Source organism: Capricornis sumatraensis, chromosome 1 (assembly GCF_032405125.1).
Source record: "Capricornis sumatraensis isolate serow.1 chromosome 1, serow.2, whole genome shotgun sequence".
Taxonomy (NCBI): domain Eukaryota; kingdom Metazoa; phylum Chordata; class Mammalia; order Artiodactyla; family Bovidae; genus Capricornis; species Capricornis sumatraensis.
In genome coordinates, this window is record NC_091069.1 from 151,600,562 (window position 1) to 151,611,103 (window position 10,542).

At 40.3% G+C, this 10,542-nt stretch overlaps 1 protein-coding gene across 1 annotated transcript in view; it reads left to right on the top strand.

The window, feature by feature from the left end:
* LOC138082842 (transmembrane protein 45A-like) overlaps window positions 1–3,130 on the top strand; it is a 110,584-nt gene extending 107,454 nt beyond the window's left edge. Inside the window, exon 6 of the mRNA XM_068976250.1 lies at window positions 2,738–3,130. Coding sequence (XP_068832351.1) covers window positions 2,738–2,831 — 94 coding nt within the window. The 3' untranslated portion in view covers window positions 2,832–3,130. The remainder of the gene's footprint in view (window positions 1–2,737) is intronic.
* The last annotated feature ends 7,412 nt before the right edge of the window (window positions 3,131–10,542 follow it).

Consider the following 10,542-nt stretch of genomic DNA (forward strand, 5'->3'; position numbering starts at 1 on the left):
GGAGATGACTCTTGTGAGCCATATTGAAGAATGAAATAGAAATGAACAAATTCACATCAGATTGTAGTTTGCCTTTTGAAAGTTTGATTTCCAGATCGACTCTGGAAGTATACCCAGAGTCTCAGCTCTGCTCTTATATTTACTGAAAAGAACATGTGGGAGCAAAAGCCCAGACACACCCTGACCTTAATTTCCTGGACTTGCATGATTCCAAGAAATAACAATTATTTGCACTTCCTTTTATTACTCTATCCCTCAATCTGATACCACCCTAATGGCAGAAAGTGAAGAGGAACTGAAGAGCTTTTTGATGAAGGTTAAAGAGGAGAGCCAAAAAGCTGGCTTAAAACTTAACATTCAAAAGTCTAAGGTCATGGCATCTAGTCCCATCACTTCATGGCAAATAGATGGGGGAAAAAATGGAAAAAGTGGCAGATTTTACTTTCTTGGGTTCCCAAATCACTGTGGATGGTGACATGAGATTAAAAGCCATGAGATTAAAAGATGCTTGCTCCTTGGAAGAAAAGCTATGACCAATCCAGACAGCATATTAAAAAGCAGAGTCATTATTTCCCAACACAGATCTGTATAGTCAAAGCTATGGTTTTTCCAGTGGTCATGCATGGATGTGAGAGTTGGTCCATAAAGGAAGCTGAATGCCGAAGAACTGATGCTTTCGAACTGTGGTGCTGGAGAAGGCTCTTGAGAGTCCCTTGGACAGCAAGGAGATCAAACCAGTCAATCCTAAAGGAAGTCAGTCCTGAATATTCATTGAAAGGACTGATGCTGAAGCTGAACCTCCAATACATTGGCCACTTGATATGAAGAGCCAACTCATTGGAAAAAACCCTGATGCTGGGAAAGATTAAGTGCAGGAGGAGAAGGGGGTGACAGAGAATGAGATGATTGGATGGCATCACCAACTCAATGGATATGAGTTTGAGCAAACTCCCCGAGATAGTGAAGGACAGGGGTGCCTGGCATGCTGTAGTCCATGGAGTTGCAAAGAGTTGGATATGACTTATGACTGAACAACAACAGCAACAGATACAACTCAGAGAGCAGATGTGGGAAAAGGAGGAGTCCTTAGATTCTGTGTTAACAGTTAGTTGGTAATAAGTAGACAGTTCTTTATTTTCTAGGAGTCATCAGGAATAAATCTAATGAATGAAGTAACTAATTAATTCCTTTCATTTAGCACATATTCAGATTTTGCAATATGCAGGTGACTGTGTGGGTTTAAAAATGACACACTGTCCCAGTTGTCCCCTTAGTTAGAAGTATGGGCCTTTCATGAGAGTAGTGCATTGGAGTTGAGGACATTGGGAGCAAGGTCAATGGTTAACTAATTATCAAGGCAAATGACTTTGAGTCGTTTTTCTTGGCTCTTGATAAGTCAATAGATGTTACTGATATTGCTCAGTTGTGTGTTGGAGGAATTAATGGTGAGTTGCAAGTGACTGAAGAATTACTTCGGATGGCCACCTGGTGCCAAGAGCCTGGGAAAGATTGAGGGCAGGAGGAGAAGTGGGTGATGGAGGATGAGATGGCTGGATGGCATCATCGACTTAATGGACTGAGTCTGAGCAAACTGTGGAGATAGTGAAGGACAGGGAAGCATGGCGTGCTGTAGTGCATGGGGTCCCAAAGAATCTGACACGACTGAGTGACTGAACAACAAGATGAGTGACATAAACTCCGGGAAGATCGTTCCACAAGCCCACTAAATCATTAAATATGTGGTGAGGCATTCCGTCCCGGACATCATTCTAGACTCTGGCAAGAGTTAAGGCAGTACGTAAGATGAAGTCTCTGTTCTTCGGAAGTTCGTACTCTAGTGAGATCCAGAGCACAAGTAAATACTAGGTATATTGTGAGGGGTGGGCCAGACCTTCACTGGGAGCAGATAGGCAGGAAACAAGTATATAGGTACAGATAGGCTAGTGACATTTTTTTCCCAAAAAATGAGAATGATTTTATTTATCAGTTTGTTTCCATATTGTGTATTTCTGAAAGTTAGCTATGTTTTATTGACATAGTCACAGCGAGATGGCTTCACAAATAATCCTGCACAGGAAAAGCTTTACCTAGTTTTTATTACATCAGAGAAGTCAAGAGCCTGCTGAGTTTCTGCCACCAAGAAGTTTCATATCTTCCAATGCCAAAATGATAATTTCCCGACCACACCTACAGATTCTGTTAATCTATGCAAATAGTTAGAAGAATACAGGTCACTTCTTTCAACTTCTGAATGCAGCCAGGACCATCACATGCAATAGAGCAGCTTGGGGCCAGCAAAGAAGCAGCTCTCTGAAGACACAGTAAGGGCTGCAGTACAGCCCAGACTTGACATGGGGCTCGACGTGGGGAAGGAGATGCCTTTGTGTGCTTCCTTCTTAGAGAAGGCTTCTTTAACACACAGCTGAGCTCTTTCGTCTGGGCTTACTTCAGTCCAGAGATTCTTGTTTGTTTTAGAAATTATTAAAGTTATAAATTTTGAATATGATACAAACAATCATTACATATTAGAGCTTTATTGTGTTTGTTTGCTTATATGCAGCTTTAATCCATAAAATGTTCGCAGGTAGCTCCAAAGACAAATAAAAGTGATTTTCTTTTTGGGGGTACCTCTTCCATTTACACAGATAATTTGGAGTTTGTTGTATTATAGATACAGATAATTTGGAGGTTTAATTTTAAACAGCATAATACAAGATGATTTTCATTCTGTCTTCAGGTTGGTTAAATCTCGATTGACGAGGTTCTGCCCCTCAGAAGTTGGACTCCTGAAAAATGCTGAACGAGAACAAGAATCAGAAGAAGAGATGTGACTTTGATGGGCCTCCAGTCTTTCTGGATGAAATTTTTCTTCTATTATTATTAGTCACAGTTTTGCCTTTTCACCTTTTGTTTGGAAAACGATTGGTTGAGAATGATTCTTGGTGTCATGGTGTTGCGGGCTTGGAGTGGCTTCCCTCAGGTTAGCTAAAGTGTGATGCCCACATTCTGAAACATATTTGTTTTCTTTGCCTTATAGATATATATGCTCAAGGGTCCTGGGCTTACTATCATTTGTAACTCATTATAGATGGAATTTCAATTGTTTTATCTTCTTGCTACCTTGAGAAATAAATGAATACATGGACCTTGGTTCAAACATCTTAGATATTTGTTTTTGTTATTCAACTGTACCCCACCTTTATGTTATGAAGAAGAAGCTGTGTGACCCCAAAATTCCTTTTCGTGAGACATCTCTTTCTGTAGCACCTGTGTTCTCCCCTGGAAAAAGCAAGCCGGAAGTCATCCTGTGGTGCACTCTTTTAGAGGAGAAAAAAGGGCTGATCCATGGTTACAGAAGGGCACATGGCAAAAAAGCCATGAAAATCTAGGAAAGGAGAGTTAGAATGTTATCCACAGGGGGAAAAAAAAAAGCATCACATGGCTTTGTATGGCCACCATGCCATCCCCTCTGCTGAAATAACTGAAGGGATAAAACAAGGAGAAGCCTTTTATGGAATACATGGGTAAACAGTCAGTGCCCCTCCCTCATTGGTAAACTAAGTAGCCCCCAGTGGAGAGTCCGAAATCCTTTCCCATTCTAGCTTTACCGTTCACCAGCCTGTAGGGTTTTAACAGTTACCATAACTCTCTGAAGTTAAGGAATTAAATTGGATGGGTCATGTTCCAGCTGGCATATTTTATGAATCTAGAGGCTCTCAGACAAAATCAAAGCTAATTTAGTACATATTATTCAGAAGGGCCAGTCTGTGCTGTGACAGAAGAGATAAGGAGCACCGCAGGAGTCCGTGACGGTTAACCTGAATAGGAAGGAAAAGAGGCAGTCTAGCGGATAGCTGGACCCACTCCAGTGCTCTTGCCTGGAGAATCCCAGGGACAGGGGAGCCTGGTGGGCTGCCGTCTATGGGGTCACACAGAGTCGGACATGACTGAAGTGACTCAGCAGCAGCAGCAGCAGATAGCTGGAGGTGACACGTGGGCAATTACAACCCAGAGCTCCCTGGCCTTCCAGAAGCACTGACATATCTTGAAAGTCACCTCAGTCTGGTCTTATCATATGACACTGAAGAGGAAGGTGAGTGGATTCTTTCGGTCAAAGAACTAGATATATTTCTTTCTCTTATGTTAGGGCTGAAAAGAGCTGGGGACCTCTTTGGTGGTCCAGTGGCTAAGATGCCATGCTCCCAATGCACAGGGCTTGGGTTTGATCCCTGGTCAGGGAACTAGATCCCACGCGTCACAACTAGGAGTTCACATGCTGCAGCTAAAGATCCTCCGTGCCACAGTGGTCCTGAATACTGCAAATAAGAGCAGAACAAGAGAGAAAGGAAGGAAGGAAGAGTGAGAATGAAAAGAATAATGATAACAGAAAGCCGATGTGAGTGCCTAAAGATTTATCTTGACCAGTGCAATAGACCCTAGTACATTTCTGGCCTACGAAATGCTCACACATTGTGGTCCCAGCTGATCATGGCATTCTGCCCCATATGTGTCTTATATCTTGGGTTTTTTCCCCTAACCCAGCAAGTTTCTATGATTGTGGCAGATTTTTATTTCAAAAGAGTAAGCTATCAACTGCAGTTGCATGAAAATGGCATTGCTGGTACCTAGCCCAGAGCAGGAACTCTAGGATAGTTAGCATGAATGAGATTAAGGCTGGAATTTGGAAAACTGTATAAGTGTAAATATACTACCAGTCTTTATGAGAGAGCAGAAATATCCTGCAGTTTCTGCACAGAGAGAACACAAGTGAGTTCTCAGAGGAGGAACTTCTAGTTCAGGTCTAAGTTCATAGTTTGGAGCTATCTGCCTCTAGTCCCTGCAATGAGCAATGAATTAAACACCATTATTATAATTTTATGGAACCTTCACCAAAGAAGGGGTAAAGGAAGAGCATTCTCCCTTACTTTTGTTTGTATTTTATCTTGACTCTTCCCAAAAACCAGTCTCAATGCCTGAGCTTTTGCAAACCTCTTCATAGGTATCCCATGCTTGACATCCCATAACCAAGGAAAAGAGACTCTTTAAATAACTCAGTGCAGTATCATCATGGCAGTAGATGTGGTAATACCTCCTCAGCTATTTCTGTGACTTGTAACTGCCTTTTCTTACAAAACTGTAGCCTCGCATGGCACCAACCGCCAGCTCATTTTTGGAGCAGGAGATCAGGTTATGACCATCTTGGTGTCCTCCTCATCATGTCACTCAGGGCTCATTAGTTAAGATTGCAGTGATTGTATCTCAGATGTGGATTAAGAATGTGATGCAAGAGTCATGAGGGACTACAGGAGCAGCCAAAATAAAAGCTGAGAAATGGCAAGCTCTCCCAGTACAAGGAGTCAACAGATTTAAAAGCATGAAAGAGAAGTTCATATACAGGGAAAATAAATCCAGAAATTCTATATTCTATCTAATGCGATTTCCAGATTGAGAAGATTGAGAGAATAGAGGACATCCACGAAATAATAAAAAAGAACTTCTCCTAAATAAATGGCAATAAAGGGAGATGTTTGCTTTAAGTTTGGAGAGGTGCTTCAAGAGATGTACAGAGAATAGTGATTGGATTCCTGGACCAAACCAATAAAACTGAAAAAAGATAAGACACTCTTATGCCTTAAGTTCATTTTATAAATATTATTATTCTATTTTTAAGTCTAGAAAATTTTAACACTCAGTTTTAAGAAGACTTTAATGTTTGGGGCACGATTTTAAACTTACTTAGATTTCCCTTTAAACTTCACTGTTTTTATGAATTCAATATTTTTATATTCTTCGGCACTTCAATTAACCAACAAATATCCTCAAGTTGTTATTACAACAAATCTGATTTGTTAAGCTTATTAATGTGGTGAAACTTGTTTTCTTAAATATTCCAATTCTGTATAAGTTTAATGAGATTGTAACTGAAACTCAAAAGCGTAAATTTGTTGGTCAGTTGCACACTTATGAATTGCACTTAGACTAATCTGCATGGATAAAATTATTCATAAAATTATAAATACCTAAAATGCTGCACATGTATAGTTCCTTAGGGCACAAATATCAACATTATGATTCCTCTCAATTCTATACTTAGCTCGACTCTTTCTATGTTAAAATAGACTTACTGTTAAGGAGATGATTTGTTTATGACAAATGATACCAGGAGCATCTAGTCTGCTTGTTGAGATAAAGGATCCAGATACTGAATGAGATGGGGTTCTTTTTATTTTTTTTAAAGATATTTTTTTGGATGTGGACCATTTTTTAGGTATTTATTGAATTTGGTACAATATTGCTTCTGTTTTATGTTTTGGGTTTTTGGCTGTGAGGCACGTGAGATCTTAGCTCCCCAACTAAGGACTGATCAAACCTGATCAATCCTGCCCTGAATGGGGCAGGATTCTTGACAGTGACCCTAATGGCATGTGCTGATTCCTGTTATTTACAATCCTTACATCAAGCCCTTCACACAGGCTGTCTCTAAGACTTGCACAGCACTGGGAAGGCGCTTGCCCAACTGCAGTCATACTTAAAATTACCTGTCTTTTCTGCCTATTCATGAAAACCTGCAACCCCCGCCCAGATTGTCACATCATTTGACACAATTTCATTATTCTTCACCTCTTAAGATATTAACTGTATTTCTTTCTAAGTGTAAAAATTTCTGAACTTGTAATCCTGAACTTTTTAACCCATATGTTTCCTATCTGATGAGACTATTTTTTTTTAATTTTTACAGATATTAAGGTTGATATTCTAATGATTTCTAGGTCACCCTCCTTTAATGATAATTCAGTAGCTCTAAGCTTGGATGTCGGAGAAGGCAATGGCACCCCACTCCAGTACTCTTGCCGGGAAAATCCCATGGACAGAGGAGCCTGGTAGGCTGTAGTCCATGAGGTCGCGAAGAGTAGGACACGACTGAGCGACTTCACTTTCACTTTTTCCTTTCATGCATTGGAGAAGGAAATGGCAACCCACTCCACTGTTCTTGCCTGGAGAATCCCAGGGACGGGGGACCCTGGTGGGCTGCCGTCTATGGGGTCGCACAGAGTCGGACACTACTGAAGCGACTTAGCAGCAGTAGCAAGCTTGGATGTCAGTATTTCTTAGCTTTTAATACTTTAAAGCAAGGACAACCCTTCTCTGTTCAGTGCTTGTATAAATTTTGGGAGGAATTGGTATGATTAATGCAAAAGGTTAAAATGGAGGACTCTCTTACTTGGTTCCTCTTACAAACTTGAGTTGTTCTGCCTGTTTTCAAATGTCCAAAAGGGAGAATTAAAGATTTTTAGTAAGAAACTATGGGATGGAGCCCAATATAATCCCCACCTAATAATTTGTGTGTGAAGCCAAAATACATATAGGCTCTAAAACACAGAAATAAGCTCAGCCAAGTAACCAAGGGGCTTAGCAATTTAAGTTGAAACAATTCTCTCATCTGCTCAGAAACTGACTCAGGTTCCCCTGGTGCCTCAGGTCAATTTTAAATAGCCTAAAATTGCACCTAAATAAAATAAAATCAGCTTGAATCTATTTCAGTATTAGTTATAGAATTTCATATTGTCGACATAACCCCTGTAGCAGTGATCCCCAACTTATTTTGGCACCAGGGACTGGTTTTGTGGAACACGGTTTTTCCATGGACCCGAGGGAATGGGAGTTGGTTTGGGATGACTCAAGTCATTACATTTATTGTGCACTTTATTTCTGTTATTATTATGCTGTGATATATAATGAAATAATTATGCCGCTCACCATAAATGCAAAAGCAGGGGGAGGCCTGAGCTTCTTTCCATCAGCTCAGGTGGTAGTGTGAGTGATGGGGAGTGGCTGTAAATACAGATGAAGCCTTGCTGTGCTGCCTGGTTCCTAACAGACCATAGACTGGTAACAGGGGTTGAGGACCCCTAAAACTTGTTTTAATTTCCATGTCTGTGTTGTATTAACTGCTGCCTCTTCCCTTTTCTTTGCAGCTCAACTTCTGGAGATTCTTTAAGGCCCAGTTCAGAGCTCTTCTTTTCTGCTGCTTCATGCCATCCTTTTCTGTTTATAAATTCCTATAGTATGGAGCCCAGAACAGCACAGGACCATAAGCTGTTCAGTCCTCTAATTATCTCTGCACTGAAATGCTTTCTTTTTCCTATGTTGTACTTCCCTAAAGGTAGCCACACTTTTTTTTTTTTTTTTTGGTCCCTATGGTAGCACCTAAGGAATGTTTCTCAATGGGTAGCATTGAAAGGTGAGCTAGAGGAGTAGGAAGGAGAGAGAAAAATCAAACGAAAATGTGGCTTAAAGGAAACAGGCCCCCAATGTTTGTCTGTAGGTGAAGATTCTGACACCAGATTTAATGATTTGTCTAAGATTGTGCTGTCAATTGGTGGCCAAGCCCATGATGAGATTTAAATCTCCTGACCCTGGGAGAGAGGGCTCTGTCCGCTGAAGAGGCTTCATGACTGCACGGTGAATGGCTCAGTTCCTTCTTCAAGGGACCTGCTTTATTCTTAAGGCCCGTTGTCTCCCAGCCCTGCTTTCCACACAAATGTCCATTCAGGAGAAGAGACTTTGGCTTCTGTTCTAAAATGACTGGTGATTTGATTCTGGTCAGAATTATCTTAGTTTGGGTTGCTATTATAGAGCACCATAAACTGGGTAACTTAAACAAGAAGTGTTTATTTCTCACAATTCTGGAGTCTGGGAAGTCCAAGATCGTGGTACCAGAAGATCTGGTGTCTGGAAATGGCCCACTTCCTGGTGGGAGAGACAGGTCCTCTCTCTCCAGTCTCTTTCTTATACGGGCATTAATCGCATCGTGAGGGCTCCACCCTGATGACCTAATTCTTCCCAAAGGCCTCACCACCAAATACCATCACACTGGGATTAGAGTTTCAACACATGAATTTTGAGGGTACACAAACATTCAGTCCATAGCAAAAATCCAGGAGAGGAATCACCAGTACAGGGATGACCAGGACACTCTATTCTTCCCAGCTGATACTTTCCCTACTCCTAACCCCTTGGAGAAATGTGTCTACATTTACTTCTTATCTGATGTGTCCCTGTTGTGGATGAATGGGGAGTACTTAGCAGCAGGAAAAAATAGCAATGCTGCTACCCTCTAGTGGCAAAGCGTGGAAACACAACTCATAAGCCCAAATACCATTTTTCACATCTGAAAAGAGGTCTTCCTTTACCAAAGTAACAAATGAGACCACAAGCATTGTTAGAAGAGTTTGAGTTATTTAAAAGTATCTTAGATTTTAATTTATTAGTACTCTAACCCATTGTGATGGGTTGAATTGTATCTCCCCAACTTCATATGTTGAAGTCCTAACCTCCACACCTCAGAATGTGACCTTATTTGGAAATACAGTTGTTGATGTAATTAGTTTCGTTAAGATGAGGTCATACTGGAGTAGGGTAACCCCCAACCCCAATAGACTGATGTCCATATAGAAAGGAATTTGGACGAAGATACACGCATAGGGAGGATGCCATGTGAACAGGAAGGCACAGACCGAGCTGATGTATCCATAAATCAAGGACTGCGAGAGATGCCAGCAAATCACCAGAAACAAGGAGAGAGGGCTGGAACAGATTCTTTCCCGGCACATTCGGAGGGAGGGAGCATGACCCCACCAATAAGTTGATCTTGGACTTCTAAGCTACCTGACCTGTGAGACCATAAACTTCTGTTAAGCTGCTCCATTTGTGGTACTTTGTTACAACAGCCATAGAAAACTACTACATGTTAATGTTAGAGTACTGGACTCTAACATTAGTTTTAAGTTTAATGTTTTGGACTTCAAAATAAGACACGCATTTGAGCTGGGAAATGGCATGCTGAAGGTTAGACATCCCAGACATGAAAATATGATCTACATTTTATTACCAGCCATAAAATATGTTGTTCTTATTGGGAAAACTGCGGACAAGTTGGCTTGGTTATACATTTATGCTTTTTTTTAATGGCCTCATTCAGGTTGACAGGTTTCTTTAACTAGGCTTTTTGTTCAACATTCCTCAGGTATGTGGAGTTTACACTTGTAGAGTAAATCATTTATCAGCAAGTTACTTCTGCATTATTATCTTTGGTATTCTCTAATTCTTTATATGTCTGTTGTCTAACTAGATCACAAACTCCTTGAGTACCATGCACTATTATTAAGCTATCTGGGGATTACAGTCCCTATCCTGAAAATTCATAGTGTTCGTTGCAAGATACTTCTGTATTAGCCAAAGTTCTCCAGAAGCAGAACCAATAAGATATATATATATAATTAAATAAATTTTTATTGAAATATAGTTATTTACAATGTTGTGTTAGTATCAGGTATACAGCAAAGTGATTCAGTATATGTATATAAATATATTCTTTTTTTACATTGTCTTTAATAATAGTTTACTGCAAGATATTGAGTATATATTCCTGTGCTACATAGTAGGTACTTGTCAATTGTCTATTTTATATATAATAGTGTATATATTTTAATCTCAGGCTCCTAATTTATCCATATATGTGTGTTTATGTGTGCACATTTG